At 38.5% G+C, this 18,336-nt stretch overlaps 2 protein-coding genes across 9 annotated transcripts in view; one reads left to right on the forward strand and one right to left on the reverse strand.

Annotated features, from left to right (window-relative positions):
- The window catches only part of LOC105476058 (ring finger protein 19A, RBR E3 ubiquitin protein ligase), a 116,157-nt gene extending 112,772 nt beyond the window's left edge, over positions 1–3,385 (forward strand). The window contains exon 13 of one of the 3 annotated variants that reach the window (XM_071067949.1): positions 3,246–3,366. In XM_071067949.1, the coding sequence (XP_070924050.1) occupies positions 3,246–3,252 (7 nt within the window). In that variant the 3' untranslated portion in view covers positions 3,253–3,366. Of the gene's footprint in view, positions 1–3,245 lie in introns of all 3 variants that reach the window. The other 2 variants (XM_071067950.1, XM_071067952.1) reach the window with 2 other exon arrangements.
- LOC105476063 (sperm associated antigen 1) overlaps positions 1–18,336 on the reverse strand; it is a 78,938-nt gene that overhangs the window by 45,456 nt on the left and 15,146 nt on the right. For all 6 annotated transcript variants that reach the window (XM_011731696.2, XM_011731693.2, XM_011731695.2 and 3 more), the window contains exons 4-8: positions 12,502–12,627; positions 7,386–7,447; positions 6,757–6,863; positions 6,066–6,171; positions 3,231–3,361 (exon numbers count right to left, since the gene is read on the reverse strand). In XM_011731696.2, the coding sequence (XP_011729998.2) occupies positions 3,231–3,361; positions 6,066–6,171; positions 6,757–6,863; positions 7,386–7,447; positions 12,502–12,627 (532 nt within the window). The remainder of the gene's footprint in view (positions 1–3,230; positions 3,362–6,065; positions 6,172–6,756; positions 6,864–7,385; positions 7,448–12,501; positions 12,628–18,336) is intronic.

An 18,336-nucleotide genomic window follows, 5' to 3' on the forward strand; every position in this document is an offset into this window, starting at 1 on the left:
TAGACTCATCATTAACTATTATATAAGGAGAACTTGGTGTAATACGTCATTACTTTGAAAAAGAATCAAGTTTGGTAATTCTGAAAAGTGGGAATTTTTTTTTTTTTTTTTTTTTTTTGAGACAGAGTCTTGCTCTGTTGCCCATGCTGGAGTGCAGTGGCACAATCTCGGCTCACTGCCTCCGCCTCCGGGGTTCAAGCGATTCTCCTGCCTCAGCCTCCCAAGTAGCTGGGACTACAGGCTCATGCCACCACATCCAGCTAATTTTTTTTGGTATTTTTAGTAGAGACGGGGTTTCACCATGTTAGCCAGGATGGTCTCAATCTCCTGACCTCATGATCCACCTGCGCCAGCCTCCCAAAGTGCTGGGATTACAGGCATGAGCCACCTACCTGGCCGAAAGGTGTGAAATTTTATCTGGCATATTTTAATATGCTATTTTAAAACATAATTATAAATTTGACCAATTTGAATTTTAGTCTTAGAATGAGCTATGAAAATCTAAATGATAAATCATTTTGTTTTAAATTTAATTAAAGTTGTAGCACTGCACTTTAAATATAATTTAGCTATGCTATTGCTACGCAGATTCCTGAAGGGAATTTCCATGAAGAAATATTCATGACATAATGATTGTCCTTTTCTAAAACTTTTTATCTTGGAATAATTGGAGATTTACAGAAAAGTTGCAGAGATAGTACAGAGAGTTCCTGTGTCCCTTAACTCAGCTTTACCTAATGCTAACATCTTCTTTCCTTCTTTCTTTCTTTATTTTTGAAACAGTCTTGCTCTGTTGCCTAGGCTGAAGTGCAGTGGCATGATCTTAGTTCACTACAATCTCTGCCTCCCAGGTTCAAGCAATTCTCCTGCCTCAGCCTCCCAAGAAGCTGGGACTACAAGTGCCCACCACCACGTCTAGCTAATTTTTTTAAAAATGTATTATAGGTTTTTTTGAGACGTATTCTCATTCTGTCGCCCAGGCTGGAGTGCTAGTGGCATGATCTCGGCTCACTGCAACCTCTGCCTCCTGGGTTCCAGTGATTCTCCTGCCTCAGCCTTCCAAGTTGCTGGGATTACAGGTGCCTACCACCATGCCCAGCTAATTTTTTGTGTTTTTAGTAGAGATGGGGTTTCGCCACATTGGCCAGGCTGGTCTTGTACTCCTGGCCTCAAGTGATCCACCCACCTCAGCCTCCCAAAGTGCTGCGATTACAAGCATGAGCCACTACACCCCTCCTTTTTTTTTTTTTTTTTTTTTTTTTTTTTTTTTAATTTTTAGTAGAGATGGAGTTTTGCCATGTTGGCCAGGCTGGTCTCGAATGCCTAACCTCAGGTGATCTGCACACCTCAGCCTCCCAAAGTGCTGGGATTACAGACATGAGCCACTGCACTCGGCCGAGACTTGTTAAAATTAACAGAGTTAATACACGTAAAGTGCTTGGCACAGGGCCTGACAGAGCAGTGGTATGGGATTGGCAAAACCTTCAGTGGGCTGCTGCCTAAAGCTGGGAGCCCAGTCATACTCTGTGACAGAGACCAGCTTGCATAAAACACAGGCCCAACAGGACTTTATTGGTAAATGGAGGGCAATCCATGACAATGACAGTGGCAGGTGATGCACCAGGCTTCCCCTTAGCACTCCCATGGCTTCTGCCACCTCCACCATGTTTATAGGCAAAAAGGGATACATTCCATGTGAAAAAGTGTTTATATTTATTTTGAATCCATAAAAATTTAAAGAAATATAATGTGTCAATTATAATGTATGTCACTCCCTCTTGGAATGACTCCTTCTTGATAACAGAAAAGGAGAATAGAGTCTGATTTGCATACTTCAGGTCTGAACCATGACAAGGTGGTCAGTCACAGGGACAGGGAATCAAAATAGAGTGCAGGTTTCTGGCAGAAAGAGTCATTTTTGGACAAATTTAATTTATAATTAAGTTATTCAAATTATTAATTTAAAGTGAAAATTAAATTATTTATAGCAAGCCAGGCTTAGTGGCTCATGCCTGTAATCCCAGCACTTTGGGAGGTCGAGGTGGGCAGATCACTTGAGCTCAGGAGTTTGAGACCAGCCTGAGCGACATAGTGAAACCCCATCTTTAAGAAATACAAAAAAAATTAGCCGGGTGTGGTAGCACATGCTTGTAGTCCCAGCTACTTGGGAGGCTGAGGTGGGAGGATTGCTTGAGACTGGGAAGCGGAGGTTGCAGTAAGCCAAGATGGCACCAGTGCACAGCAGGCTGGGTGACACAGTGAGGCCCTATCTCAAAAACAAAACAAAACAAAACAAAACAAAACAAAAACAGGCCAGGAGCGGTAGCTCACGCTTGTAATCCCAGCACTTTGGGAGGCTGAGGCAGGTGGATCACCTGAGGTCAGGAGTTCGAGACCAGCCTGGCCAACATGGTGAAACCCCATCTCTCTACTAAAAATACAACAATTAGCCAGGCGTGGTGGTGCATGCCTGTAGTCCCAGCTACTTGGGAAGCTGAGGCAGGAGAACCACTTGAACCCAGGAGGCAGAGGTTGCAGTGAGCCAAGATCATGCCACTGCACTCCAGGCTCGGTGACAGAATGAGACTCTGTCTCAAACAAACAAACAAACAAACAAACAAAATTATATACAGCCACCTAGGTGAAAATATCCACAAAGAAGCTGGGAGAAGGTTCTAGAGGTCCAGTGTGGGCTTATAATTTTATTATATTTATAAATAACAGAAAATCTACATTAAGTTATACTTATTATTATTTTTTTTTTTTGATAAAGAGAATGTTCAAATGCAAGCTTGAGTTTTTTTTTTTTTTTTTTTTTTTTTTGAGACACAGGGTTCTGCTGTGTTGCCCAGGCTGGTCTCAAACTCCTAGACTCAAGCAATCATTTCACCTCGGCCTCCCAAAATTCTGGGATTATAGGTGTGAGCCACTGTGCCTGGCCGAGATACTTCTCTTTTATTTTTGTTGTTGGTTTTTTGCTTACTGAGATACTTCTTAAAAATATATATGTATTTTATTAAATCCTCTGGGATTATTAGCTACTTCCTTACAAATAATCAGGGACTTAACTTACAAGTTAAACTTAAAGGCAACTTTGTGAAGTTGGTGATTCACATACAGAAATTTGAGTTTATCTGAAATATTTTTAATGTAAACATTGCAAGTATCTATGAATGGTCTTTATTAATGGGTCCTGCTGTAAATGTAAAAGAATTCTATAATTTTTTTACCCTTTATGTTTCCAGGTTCTAACTCCAAGACCTTTTCACAATCCTGAAAAGCACTATTCCAGTTCTGTAATTTGATTTCTGCTTGAGCTCGATTGTTATAGGCAACTACAGTGGGAAGCGCCGATATGCTCCTAGAAAAGAAACCGTTACTGGCAACAAGCAAGCCTAAGGTAAACACAAGAACGTAGAGAAATTCAGCTTAAGTTACACATAAAACAATTATAACCTGTGTATAATTGTTGAATGGCTGAATTGTATCCACCAACATTCATATGTTGAAGCACTAACCCCACAGTATCTCAGAACATGACTGTATTTGGAGATAGGGTCTTTAAAAAGCCAATTAAGGTGAAATGAAGTCATGAGAGGGGGCCCTGATCCCATAAAAGTGGTTTCCTTATAATAAGAAGATATTCGGACATACATGTATGGACAGACTGTAAAGTCACCGGGAGAAGACAGCCACCTAGAAGCCAAGGAGAGAGGCCTTGAAAAAAACCAACCCTACTAGCATCTTGATCTCAAACTTCCAGCCTCCAGAAGTGTGAGAAAAGAAATTTCTCTCGTTTAAGCCGCTCAGTCTGTGGTACTTTGTTACAGCAACCTTTGCAAACAAATATAGCCTATATTATCAAAAATAATAAAATACAATTCTATAAGCATACTAAATCAATATTTAAACAGATGCTTAAACATCCAGTTAATAGCCTTAAGGTTAACTCAGGCTTTAGAGGCATTATGAGAATTTAAATACTCATATATCTGGAATCTGAGCTTTAGTTACTAGAATTAAAATGAAGGTAGAAAAAGATAAATACCTATAGATCACCTTAAAAAAAACCATTGATGTCAGTTAACATCAAATATCAAATACCAAACACATTTTTTGGAGCCAGGCATGGTGGCTCACCCCTGTAATCTCAGCACTTTGGGAGACCAAGGTGGGAGCATGGCTTGAGGCTAGGGGTTCCAGACTAGCCTGGGCAACATAGTGAGAGCCTGTCTCTACAAAAAAATACAAGAGAAAATTATCCACGTGTGGTGGCTCACACCTGTAGTCCCAGCTATTCTCCGGAGGCTGAGGTGGGAGGATCCCTTGAGCCCAGGAGTTTGAGGCTGCAGTGAGCTATGATCATACCACTGAACTCTTGCCTGGATAACAGAGTGAGACCCTGTCTCAAAAAAAAAAAAAAAAAAAAAAAGAATCTGCCCAAGGTCAGAAAGTGGTAGTCTGAATTCCCTTAACCATTAACCATTATACTATGCTGCTTTAATTCTTCAACTACATGATTCCTCATAAAAGAAGAAAAGAGTTTTGCAACCTGTAATAGACAAGAGACTCTGTGGTATAAATCTACAAGAAAAGAAAGAACAGTTATCAAGACTGACATCCACCTGCCTGAACAGGGGAGGCTGTACTGAATGAATGATCCATCGTATATCCTCTTTACCTCATGTCTTCATTTAAACAGTCTGAGAAAACTTCTTTAGAGACATCAACAACATTGAAAAAAATCTATCTTATTTCCAAAGGTGGAAAAAAGATTGTACAGAGTTTAGGGCTAAGGTGGCATTGGTGATTCTATAAGAACAGTTTATCTGTAACAACATTTTAAAAACTTAGTCTACTTTTCATAGGCTGTTAAGAACTTCAGAAGTTCATATACATACTTATTGAACAGCTACTATGAACCAGGTACTTTGTTGGGCCTTGGGGATACGATGATGTAAAAATCCTTGACAATTGGGTTCTGCTCTTACAAATCTTACATTCTAGTTATTATCAAATCACACAAGCTTAAATTATACTTCTGACAAGTGCTACAAAGGAGAGGTAAGACTGCTATAAGAGCCTATAAATTGGGAGGTGAAGTGGGTGGGGTGGGATGGAGATTTAACCTAGTTTGGAAGGTCAAGTAAGACTTCTCCAAAGAAGTAAGGTGAAGACTAAGATCTGAAGGATAAATCAGAATTAACTAGATAATGGGAGGAGGGAAGAGCATTTTTTTCTTCTTAATTTTCTTTTCTCTTTCAAAGGCTAGTCAAGTGAAACGGTGGGAGTGGAGAAGGGACAAGGAAATCTGTATCTGGTTGTGATCAATTAGTTGTAAACACCACTGTACTCAGATCAGCCATGGGAAAAGCATTTTTGATGTAGGACCCAGCATGTGCAAAGGCCCTGTGGTAGGAAGGAGCACCACAAATACTGGAATTAAATCCAGGCAGTCTACAGTAGAACCTAAGTTATTCACTTCTATATCATATGGGCCTTCTGTTGAATTCCTGTCAGATGGCTTCTATTTTCTCTGCAAGATAGGAAGTTACGTCCTCTGTCAAAAGTAGGAGTGGAGTGGGAGCTTAAAGGTTTGAGAAAAGTATTGAAAAAATAGGAGAAACGGCCGGGCGTGGTGGCTCACGCCTGTAATCCCAGCACTTTGGGAGGCCGAGGTGGGCGGATCACAAGGTCAGGAGATCGAGACCATGGTGAAACCCCGTCTCTACTAAAAATAGAAAAAATTAGCCGGGCGCAGGGGCGGGCGCCTGTAGTCCCAGCTACTCGGGAGGCTGAGGCAGGAGAATGGCGTGAACCCGGGAGGCGGAGCTTGCAGTGAGCCGAGATTGCGCCACTGCACTCCAGCCTGGGCGACAGAGCGAGACTCCGTCTCAAAAAAAAAAAAAAGAAAAAATAGGAGAAACATAAGTGAATATATGATAAATCACAAGTACAATACATTGAGAGATTCTGACATAGACTTTCGCTTATTTATGTTTCAACAATTAAGACATTATCATTTTTTAAAAGGCAAGTTTAAACCACAACAAACGTCTGCTCACCTGGTATAATACATCACTGCTTCTTCATAATCTCCTGAGTTGAAAGCTTCATTTCCTTTCTCCTTTTCACGAATGGCAAGAAAATCCTTTTCTTTCTCAGTTAGACCTAGAAATAAATGTTATCTGCTATATGTAAACATATAATTTAACAGAATTTTTAAAGTTTAAATCTAAGAATGCTTATTTTAACAGAAGCAGAAGAGAGCAGAAAGATCATAAAATAAACAAAAGAAAATAAAAGGTTCCTTAAGCTTAGTGATGTTTTCTTTTTAAATCATTCACAAGTTTTGAGGATTCAGAATTTTTTTAATGATTGATTTTGTTTTACTTTATAGGTGCCATTCATCTGTTGACTACAAACAAAAACAAATAAACTGCCCCATCTTTTTGTTTTGAAGCAAATAGAAAACAATTTGAGGAATTTGGAGGGAAAAGAGGATTGGAAAAAAAGGAATTACAAACGAATTACAGTAAGAAAAATAAGTTTATATTTTAAAGTCTTACTACATTTAAAAATTAAGTGGGTAAAAGAGAGAAGCAAATTTGTTGAATGGTCAACTGTCGGAGAAAATCCATAAGCTTTTCATGGTAATCTGTGCAGTACTCAAAGACAATGTCTTCTAGATTGACAGTTTTTATTATAATTCAAAAACTTTACAGACTACTAAATTATTATTTTTTCTCCAATTACCTGCTGTATCTATTCTTGTCTCAATTTTAGACAAGTGTGACTTGTCTATTACCGTCTTTTCTTTGTAATCTTCATCAATTTTCAAACATTCCTTTTCCACGTCAAATCTTAAATGAAAGAACAATAAAAACCAAACGAAATACAATACAGGCAAGAAAACAAATGTATTATTGATATTCTTATATTTGTACAAGTATGCCTTTGGATCCATATTCAAAGATATGCAGTAACTTTATAGTTCAAGTCATCTGAGTTCCTTCTTAAGAAAACACACAATTTAGTGAGAGCTTAAACGTTAATCAAATCTAAACTGGTCAGAACTTTGAAATTAAAATGTGACTAACTTATCTCAATTTTACATTTTTGTTCTTTTATAGTTTGGATGGGTATAAAAATTACATTAGTTTTTTTTTGGTTGGTTTTATATTAAAAAAAAGGATATAGTAGTTTTTTATGTACTGAAAAAACATCAAAAGGGCTGAGGCCAGATATTCTCAGTACTCTATTAAAGTAATTTGGTATTCTTGACATGTTCAGGTTTATAATAATTATTTAAGAAATTACTGCAGTATTTTGTGGTAGATAACTTTTTTAGTGATACATTTTATATAAAGACATGTAAAACATACTTATCCCATTCTGCATAATCCCTTGGAGTTTTCTTTTTAGTTGGTCTTTTAGAACATTTTTCCTAAAAGAATAAAATCATATTTTATGAGGTATATTTAATATAAGATTATCAGGTTTTACTGTAAATGCAATGTAAAGTATTGGGTTAAGATATACAAATGGAGGCCAGATGCAGGGGCTCACGCCTGTAATCCCAGCACTTTGGGAGGTTGAGGTGGACAGATCACTTGAGGCCAGAAGTTCCAGACCAGTCTGGCCAACATGGAGAAATGCTGTCTCTACTGAAAATACAAAAATTAGCTGGGCATGGTGGCACATGCCTGCAATCCCAGGTACTTGGAGGTTGAGGCATGAGAATTGCTTGAACCTGGGAGGCGGAGGTTGCAGTGAGCAGAGATTGAGCCACTATACTCCAGCCTGGGTGACAAAGCGAGACTTTCTCAAAAAAATAAAATAAAGATATACAAATGGAATGGATAAGAAAAATAGGTACCCTGGAAGTTACTATAACTTCAGCATTAAAGTTATTAAGAATTTTAAATTTGTAGTTATTCTGGGGACAATCTATAGGTTTTTAAGTATATATATGTATAATTTTAAAACTTATGTGTGAATATGATTATTACTGATTTTCTTATAATAAAAAAGTACTAAATTCTGATTCATTCTTTTCAAACCTAGGCATTGGAGAAACAAGAATAACTGCTATGTTAGTCAGAAGTTTGCAATGACAGTAATCTGATTTGGAATAATTACATTAAGAAAGAAGAAATTATCAGCTTATATAACTAAACTGATGGAAGGGCAGGGTATTGCTGGATGAGGGGATTCCTATGCCCTTTCTCCAGCTCTCCATGTCCCTCCCAGTCTCTGCTCCTCTCTACCTACTGATTTCACTTTCCCTGATGGGTACTTGCTTTCTTTATGTGGCAGGAAACATCGCCATAAGCATTCTGGAATTATAACCTCACAGCTCTCTCCACCAGAGGAAAAGGAGAGTGACTTTTCTCTCTGTCTTCAGTTAGAGAAATTCCAAGGAAGAACTGATTGGCTAGCTCGGGTCATGGGCCCATCTTGACCAAGCACTAACAGTGGCCCAAAGTAGCCACATTCCCACTGCCGAAGACAGAGGGCAGGTTCTGCACCGGAACAGAATGAGAGAAAGGCAAACAATAGCCATAATGCTCACCAATAATCAGTCTCCGAGACAGGGTACAATTTTTTGCTAGGTAAGTACTAAGGAATTATTAACTTTAAAATATTTATCTATATAGTCTGAAGAAAGGGAAGTATAGTAGAATTTATAATAATAAAGTAGGTGCTGATTTGTTTTTAAACTGTTACATATCTTCATTCTCATTAGGCTCAGGTTTGCTAATAGCAATACTAGGAACTATATAAACCACATAAATGAGTACTATGCAGTCCTTACAGGCTCAAAAAGTCTCATTTGATGCTTACACTTGATTTCCTGCTCATCAAGACAATGTTCTCAATGCTAAGATGATGTTATGGGTTGAATTGTGTCTCCCAAAACAGTATGATGAAGTCCTAACCCTGGTACCTGTGAATGAGACCTTATTTGGAAATAGAGTCTTTGCAATATAATCAAGTGAAGATGAAGTCATTAGGGTGGGCCCTAATCCAGTATGACTGTGTCCCTATAAAAAGAGGAGACGAAGTTCCAAGAGAAGGAAGCTGGCGGTGTGAAAATGAAAACAGAGCTTAGAGTTGTACCGCTACAAGGCAAGGAAGGCCAGGGCTTCCAAAAGCTGGAAGAGCCAAAGAAGGATCTTCCCTTACAGGTTTTGGAGGCCCTGCCAATACCTTGATTTTGTACTTCTAACCCCTAGAACTGTGGAAGAAAACATTTCTGTTGTTTTATGCCAACCACTTCCTGTGGTGTTACAGCAGCCCTAGGAAACTAATACGAGTTGTATCACTTAGTTTCAAAAGGCATTGATGCGAAATCAGGGGTATTTAATATTCATACGTGGCTCTCAAATACCACCTGTGACAAAAAATATCCCCCTTTAGGGATCAAGAAATGGACATGAATTGGCTTGACATTTCAAACTGTGTAGATATATCAAAACATCACATTGTTTTATCACACCATAAATATATGCAAGTGTTATCAATTATAACTGAATAAAGAAGAAAAAAAATTTCAATAAATAAAAAAATGAACGGGGAGCAATAAAAGTCTCAAGACATGGACTTAGTATATGGGATAAAATCTAATGTGTAATATTATATTTGGATATTTTAAGAAGGCAATGCTCTCTGACTGAAAGATTGGGACATGTGCCTTCTATGTATTCTTATAACACTGCATATTTACTGTCATAATCCATGGGGCGGCTCAAATTTTTCAGTATCATGACACGCTCACACTCCTCAAAACTATCGGTCATTGGAGTTATACAGATTTTCCAAATATTCACAGATTTCATTATACAATTTTATAAATCACAATTTGTTAATATCCGCATGGAGCTCATCAAAAAAGACTTTCAGGTATGTTAAATAAAATTTATAGGAGGTCAGTGATTTGGACTAAGCTCCTGCACTAGGCCCCAACAGACTAAAATGTAGTCACTGGTGCTAAAGTTCCATATCACCAACCCAAAATTAACTTGCTTATCTGACTAGAGAAATCAAAAGACATAGATAATAACCAAATTTCTGCTTTAACCCTTATAAGGAAAATAACCTGTTGTTAAATAGTCTACTTTTTGTATTCCTTGTCCCTGTTCAAGCTACCTTATAAAAACCAGCTGTTCTGCCATGGCCATTGGAGCACATTTTCTAAATTTTTAGAGGAGATGTCATCCTGATTCACAAATTGTTAATATAAGCCAATTAAATCTTGAAATTTGTTATAATGTTGTCCTTTGACAAGTATCCCCCTTAAGGGCTATTTTCTGTCACAAGCAGAAATTTGAGAAACACATAATATCTAAATTATTAGATATTATTATATTATACTAAATATTTAATACCTAAAGTCCTAATTTGCACTTTGTTTTTAGAGACAGGGTCTTGCTCTGTTGCCCAGACTGGAGTACAGTGGTGTCATCATGGCTCACTGCAGCCTTGACCTCCAGGGCTCAAGCAATCCTCTTACCTCAGTCTCCTGAGTAGCTAGAACTACAACTACAGGCATGTGCCACCGCACCACACTAATGAAAAAAAAAAGTTTTGTAGAGATGGGGTCTCACTCTGTTACCCAGGCCTCGAACTCCTGGGCTCAAGTGATCCACCCGCCTTGGCCTCCCAAAGTGCTGGGATTACAGGCCTGAGCCACTGCCCCACTTGCCTGGACCTAATTTGCACTTGAAAGCTCAGATTTGCTTACTAGCAACAAATACTGTGAGTTGTTTTCCTTAAAGTGACAGGCCTCCTTCATTCACTTTCAACAAAATTGTTGCTGAAATCCCAATTCTGAATAATGACAGTTTGTCAACCATTAGTTCAAGTAGAAACAGTGTTCCAGGAAAACGTGGCTATGCATCATATCATAACCATCATATTTCACTATGCAGGGAAGTGCTTTCTGCATACTTCTCACTTTGTCACACAAAATACTAAAAGGACATGTCCTAGAAGTTCAAGATCTAACAAAGTAAATATTCTATTATTTTATTAAAGGTATTTTTAAGTAATATTGGAATTTGTTTTTACTGTATGTACAGTGTGGTGCCTGCCTTGCTTCATGTTAAAGCAACAGCAGCTTTATCCTCAGGGCAAATGCCAACACAGTGACAAGGACAAAGCACTAGTATTATTTTCAAAATAGCACTGACTTTCTGGATCCCCTGGAAGAATCTCTGGGACTTTAAGGGCTTCCTAGACCATACTTTGAGAACTACTGTACCACTAGTCCATCCACCCCATTGCTCCTTCAGCAATGCTTATTCATTGTTATATTTTCAGGGCACAGTCTTAGTGCACAAGGACTATTCTTTTTTTTTTTTTTTTTTTGAGACAGAGGAGATGATCTCAGCTCGCTGCAACCTCCATCTCCTGGGTTCAAACAATTCTCGTGCCTCAGCCTCCCAGGAAGCTGGGATTACAGGCACATGCCACCACGCTTGGCTAATGTTTTTGCATTTTTAGTAGAGATGGGGTTTCACCATGTTGGCCAGGCTGGTCTTAAACTCCTGGCCTCAAGTAATCCATCCATCTCAGCCTCCCAAAGTGCTGGGATTACAGGCGTGAGCCACCGTGCCCGACTGACTATTCAATAAATACAATTTCATGGATTGCAGACAGTGGCATCCTCACCAGATTACTGTACACCTCAGTTACGTACGTAATTCCTAATGAGGAGTAAAAAGATCCAGGAAGGTAAATTATCAGAGAGCAGAGTGATGAAGAGCCATGGATATTTTTAAAATAAAATTGATTCAAAGAAAAGATGAGAATCACAAGAATGAGTTAACCTAGAAACGAAAAGACTTGAGGAGTCATCTGAGAAATTACAAGGTCAGATGGATGCCAGGAAACCCAGTTTCAATCTAAAGTTAAATAGAATGGGCCTGGAACTTCAACAGGCCCGTTCTGTATGGAGCCCACGGATTAAAAAGGAGAGGTCTATGTGACAAAATAGGGACCACACAGAGAAATGGGAATAAGGGGAAGAACACATGCACTAAATAGAGGAATGACATTTATAAGTACTGAAAGTATCTGTTTACTGTTTTAAATCCATAATTAAATTATGTAATATGATATATCCTCTGTAGCCCTACTAGATATATATATATAATTGTTCCCTGAAATTTTCACACACTGAATCAGACCTTTTGCTCTCATCAAAATTGGACAGAAGAGACAGGGCGTATTAAAAAAAAAAAAAAAAAAAAGACTAAAGGCAGTAAATAAGCCCAAGATGCAAGACTTCAAAGGAAAAAACTGTTTCATTTTGATCTCCAAGTAATGAGATACAGCCTAGTGAAGAAGGTGATAGTTCCCAGCCAGCTGAACAAACTCCCCAACTCTCCTAGAGGACATCACACATAGGCTGCTCCGATTCAACTGAGATTGCCCCTTAATAAACAGCAACAGTCCTCTCCCACTACCACCCACAAAGATATCAAAAAGGCCTACCTTGCCAACATGAAGACAGCTGTTTGAACCACGAACTGGAGGCAAATTATCTTTCATTGCTGGAAATGTCTCGGTTTCATGAAAGTGCATTTTATCTTCTTCTTTTTTAATTTCCGATACCCAACTCTGAGAATAGAGAAAAAGGTAAATATATAGTTTGAAATAATTATAACCAAGCATAAGAAAGAACTATAGCTGACCCTTGAACAATGCAAGTTTGAACTGCATGGGTCTACTTATATGTGGATTTTTTTCAGTAAAAATATTGGAAAAATATTTGGAGATTTGTGACAGTTTGAAAAAACTCACAGATGAATTAGAAATATCAAAAAATTAAGCTAAGTTAGGTATTTCATGAATGCATAAAATATATGTAGATACTAGCCTAGTTTATAATTTACTACAATAAAGTATACATAAGTTATAAAAAGTTAAAATTTATCAAAACTTACCCACACAAACACTTACAGACCATAAATAGCACCATTCACAGTAAAGAGAAATGTAAAAAAAAAAGACATAAGGATGCAATATTAAATCATAACTGCATAAAACTGACTGTATCACACACTACAATACATAATAATTTCACAGCCACCTCCTGTTGCTGTTGTTGTAAGCTTTAAGTTACAAGTATCTGCTTAAAATGCCTTGTGACACTAGTCATCTCTGCAGAAGCAGTTTGTCTCTAGTAAACTGCATCTTGTCATAAAAAGTGATCTCTCACAGTTCTCACATATTTTTATGATGTCTAGTGCAACACTGTAAACCTTAAATAACACCATGGGACCCATACGAAGTATCACTAGTGATGCTGGAAGTGCTCCCAAGAAACAGAGAAAACACATGATATTACAAAAGAAAAAGTTGAATTGCTTGATATGTGCCAGAGATTAAGATCTGGCATAAGCTACAGTTGCAGTTGTCCACCATTTCAAAATAAATGAATCCAGAATAGGGACCACTGAAAAAAAAAAGAAAGAAAAGAAAAAAGAGGGAGAGGAGAGGGAGAGGAAAGGGGGAGGGAAAGGGAGAGAGGAAGAGAGAGGGGGAGGGGGAGGGGGAAAGGAAGAGGGAGAAGAGGAGAGGAGAGGAGAGGAGAGGGAAATTTGTAAGGCCATCATTGCATCACTGCGGATACACCATCAGGTGCAAAGACTTTGCACTTCTTGTGAAATGCCTTTTTATCTTGTATTGAAAATGCAGCCTTCATGTGGGTGCAAGATTGATGTAAAGAAGACATTCCTGGCTGGGCGTGGTGGCTCACTCCTGTAATGCCAGCACTTTGGAAGGCCGAAGCGGGCAGATCACTTGATGTCAGGAGTTCCAGACCAGCCTGGCCAACGTCTCTACTAAAAACACAAAATTAGCCAGGCGTGGTGGCGGGCGCCTGTAATCCTAGCTACTGGGGAGTCTGAGGCAGAAGAATTGCTTGAACCCAGGAGGCGGAGGTTGCAGTGAGCCGAGATGGCACCACTGCACCCCAGCCTGGGAGACAGAGCAAGACTCAGTCTCAAAAAAAAAAAAGAGAGAAAAAGAAAGACATTCCTATAGATTCTAATATGATTCCAGAAAAAGCAAAGTCACTATATGACAACTTAAAGCAAAAGAAGATGATGAACCTATAAAGCTGAAGAACTGAATGCCAGCAAAGGATGGTTTGAATTTTAGAAAAAGGTTTGGCTTTTAAAATGTCAAGAGAACAGGAGAAGCAGCTTCTCCCAACCAAAAAGCAGCAGACAAGTTTCCAGGTGCCATTGAGAAAATCACTAAAGAGAAAGAATATCTGTCTGAGCAGGTTTTTAATGCAGACAAAAGTGCTGTATTCTAGGGGAAAAAAAGTGCCACAAAGGATATTTATTAGTAAGGAACAGAAGCAAGCACCAGGATTTAAGGCAGGAAGGGAAAGGGAAACTCAACTATTTTGTGCAAACGCAGTTGGGTTTATGATCAGGACTGACTTTATCTGTAAAGCTGCTAACCCTCAAGCCTTGAGGAGAAAAGATAGATATCAGCTGCCAGTCTTTTGACTGTACAGCAAGAAGGCCTATTCAAGAACCCTTTTTCTGTATTGGTTCCATCAATGCTTTGTTCCTGAAGTCAGGATGTACCTTGCCACTAAGGGACTGTCTTTTGATGTTGAACAATGTCCCAGACCACCCAGAACCCCATGAGTTCAAGACCAAAGGGGTCAAGTGGTCTACTTACCCCAAAACAACGTCTCTAATTCAACCTCTAGATCAGGGGGTCACAAAGATCTTTAAGAACTTTACTGCATGCCAGCCGGGCGCGGTGGCTCACGCCTGTAATCCCAACACTTTGGGAAGCCAAGGCGGGTGGATCACGAGGTCAGGAAATTGAGACCATCCTGGCTAACATGGTGAAACCCCATCCCTACTAAAAACACAAAAAAAAAATTAGCCGGGCGTGGTGGGGGGACTTATAGTCCCAGCTACTCGGGAGGCTGAGGCAGAAGAATGGAGTGAACCCAGGTGGCGGAGCTTGCAGTGAGCCACTGCACTCCAGGCTGGGTGACAGAGCAAGACTCCGTCTCAAAAAAAAAAAAAAAAAAAAGAACTTCACTGCATGCCCTACTCTATGGAAAGGACTGTCAATACTACCGAAGAGAACCCTGATAGAACATCATGAACGTCTAGAAGGGTTACACCATTGAAAATGCCATCATTATTATAGAAAAAGCCATTAAGCCAGGAGTGGTGGCACATGCACCTGTAGCCCCAGTTACTCTGGAGGCTGAGGCAGGAGGATCACTTGAGCCCAAGAGTTGTAGGCTGTACTGTGTGCTATGACCCTGCCTGTGAATAGCCATTGCATTCCAGCCCTGGCAACATGGCAAGATCCCATCTCTAAGAAAAAAAAAAAAAAAAAGCCATGAAATAATAAATCCATGCTAGAAAAAAACTGTCCAGATATTGTCCAGGATTTCATAGGATTTACAATAGAGCAAATCAAGGAAATCATAAAAGAGATTATGAATATGCCAAAAAAAAGTTGAGGGTGAAGTGTCTCAAGATATGGATGTTGGAGAAATTCAAGTGCTAACGCCACACCACAGTAATTAACAGAAGATGGCTTCATGAAGGTAAGTGCTTCTGAACCAGTGCCAGACAATGAGAAGACACAGAAGAAGCAATGCCAGAAAATAAACTAACATAAGACAATCTGGCAGAAGGGCTCTGATTACTCAAGACTGTTTTTGACTTCTTTTACAACATCTATCCTCTGTGATATGGGGACTAAAACTAAAGCAAACGGTAGAAGAAGGATTGGTACCATATCGTAACATTTTTAGAGAAATGAAAAAGCAAAAGACAGAAATTATGATTGATTTCTATAAAGTTACACCAAGTACACCTCTCATGCCTCTCCTGCCTCTCCTTTCATCTCCTCCACCTCTTCCATCTCTGCTACCCTTGAGACAGCAAAACCAACCCCTCCTGTGCCTCCTCCTCCTCAACCTACTTAATTTGATGATGATGGGGATGAAGACCTTTATGATGATCCACTTCCACTTAATGCATAGAAAATGTATCTTCTCTTCCTCAGGATTTTCCTAATAATATTTTCTTTTCTCTAGCTTACTTTATTGTAAGAATACAGTATATAATCTATATAACATACAAAATATATGTTAATCAACTGTTTATGTTATTGGTAAGGCTTTCAGTCAACAAAAGACTATCAGTAGTTAAATTCTGGGGGAGTCAAAAGTTGTAAGTAGATTTTTGATTGTAAAGGGAGCCAGTGCCCCTAACTCCTTGTGTTGTTCAAGAGTCAACTATATTTATCATAGTTTCCTATGAGTCAATTTTTTAGACAATGTGATCTTGCCATCCTCACTATCTGGAACATACTTCGTACCTTTTATTTTAAATTGTTGTAAATATGCATAACATAATAAGATTGGCCATCTTAACAGTTTTTAAGTCTACAGTTCAGTCTTGTTAAGTATATATACATTGTTGTTGCCCTTCCTACTTTTATTTATCTTGCAAGACCTTATTCATCATTCTTTTCAGCAAGATTTCCCAGAACTTCCTAGTTGGGCTAAAAGTGCTTCTCCTCCATAATACATTAGCATAAATATTTAAAAATCATCTATTGTTAGTCTCTCTTCTTACACTGTAAATTCCTTGAGGGCAGGGCCTATGTCTTAATTTCATCTTTGTGATTCAGTGTCTGACATATAGTAGGTTCTTAATGTTTATTAAATTGTCACAGGTGCCAGAAAAAAAAATTGAGTAAGATATTTATTATCCGTGAAATAGTATTACTTATTATTCAGAAAAGATGTATTGAGAGTTCTAATATTTGTTAGACACTCTTAAAAGCACTGGGATACAGCAAAAAAAAAAAAAAAAAACAACCAAAAAAAAACTATATTATCTGTCCTATCTGTATATAGAAGGCAGGGAGGGTGAAAAAGGGCAAAGAGGAGAAATATGAGAAGAAAAAGAAAAGCAATAAGGTTAGAGTGGTAAAAGATAAGAGGAAGATTTATAGAGGAGGAAGGGAGCAAGAAAGAATGGAGAAAAGGGGACAAGTGACAAAGTATGAAAGAAAGGCAAGTGAAAAGGAGACTAACTTGCGAAGTGACCAACAGGAGTTCTAGACCAGCCTGGGCAACATAGCAAGACCCATGTCTCTACAAAAAAAATTAGCTGAGTGTGGTGGCAAATGCCTATAATCCCAGCTACTTGGGAGAATAAGGAGGATCACTTGAGCCCAAGAGTTCAAGGCTGCAGCGAGCTATTATTGTGCCACTGCACTCCAGCCTGGGTGACAGAGCAAGACCCCATCTCCAAAAAAAAAAAAAAAAAAAGTGGTCAAGAAGAGCAAAGACACACAACGGGGAAAAACATAGGCTCTTCAACTGAAATCAAGCTGTCTAAATCCTGAAAACAAGGCCAAAAAGTCTGGACATAAAGTGCTATTTTTGACTGGTAGATTAATTACCATATTTTTGAGCTCAAGCCAATAAAATGAGAAGGCTGAAAGTTTAAAAAGCAGCATTATAAGTTACAGAATGCATATACCTCAACATTGTTTTTAGATGTTTTAAAATTGTTTTTAACCCCAGAAAAATATAAATAAAGTAAACAAAAAAACTGGTTCTCCAGAATCTGTGAGATACATATATTTTATATATATATGCACACACACACATATATATACACATACACACACATATATATATATACACACACACACACACACATATATATATATATATATATATATTTTTTTTTTTTTTTTTTTTTTTCTTTATTTTAGGCAGAGTCTAGCTCTGACTCCCAGGCTGGAATACAATGGTGCCATCTTTGCTCACTACAACCTCCGCCTCCTGGGTTCAACTGACTCTCATGCCTCAGCCTCCTGAGTAGCTGGGATTACAGGCATGCACCACCACACCTGGCTGATTGTATTTTTAGTAGAGACAGGGTTTCACCATGTTGGCCAGGGTGGTCTCGAACTCCTGACCTTAGGTGATCTGCCCTCCTCGGCCTCCCAAACTGCTGGGATTACAGGCATGAGCCACTCATGCCCAGCCAAAAAATAATTTCTTAAGCAAAATGAAACTGAAGAAACTCTGAGAAAATATAAGTAAATATGTATCTGGTGGAGAGAAAACCTTCCTAACTATAAAAGCTGATGAAAAGATCTTAAAGAATAAAATTAAGAGGATAGCATAAAATTTTTAAAAAATAAAAAACACCACACACAACATTTAAAAGGTAAACAACAAGCTAGAGGAAAATTTACAATATACAGTACAGAACTCTTACAAAACAATGAGAAATACATTAATAGAAA

Source organism: Macaca nemestrina, chromosome 8 (assembly GCF_043159975.1).
Source record: "Macaca nemestrina isolate mMacNem1 chromosome 8, mMacNem.hap1, whole genome shotgun sequence".
In the NCBI taxonomy this organism is placed as follows: domain Eukaryota; kingdom Metazoa; phylum Chordata; class Mammalia; order Primates; family Cercopithecidae; genus Macaca; species Macaca nemestrina.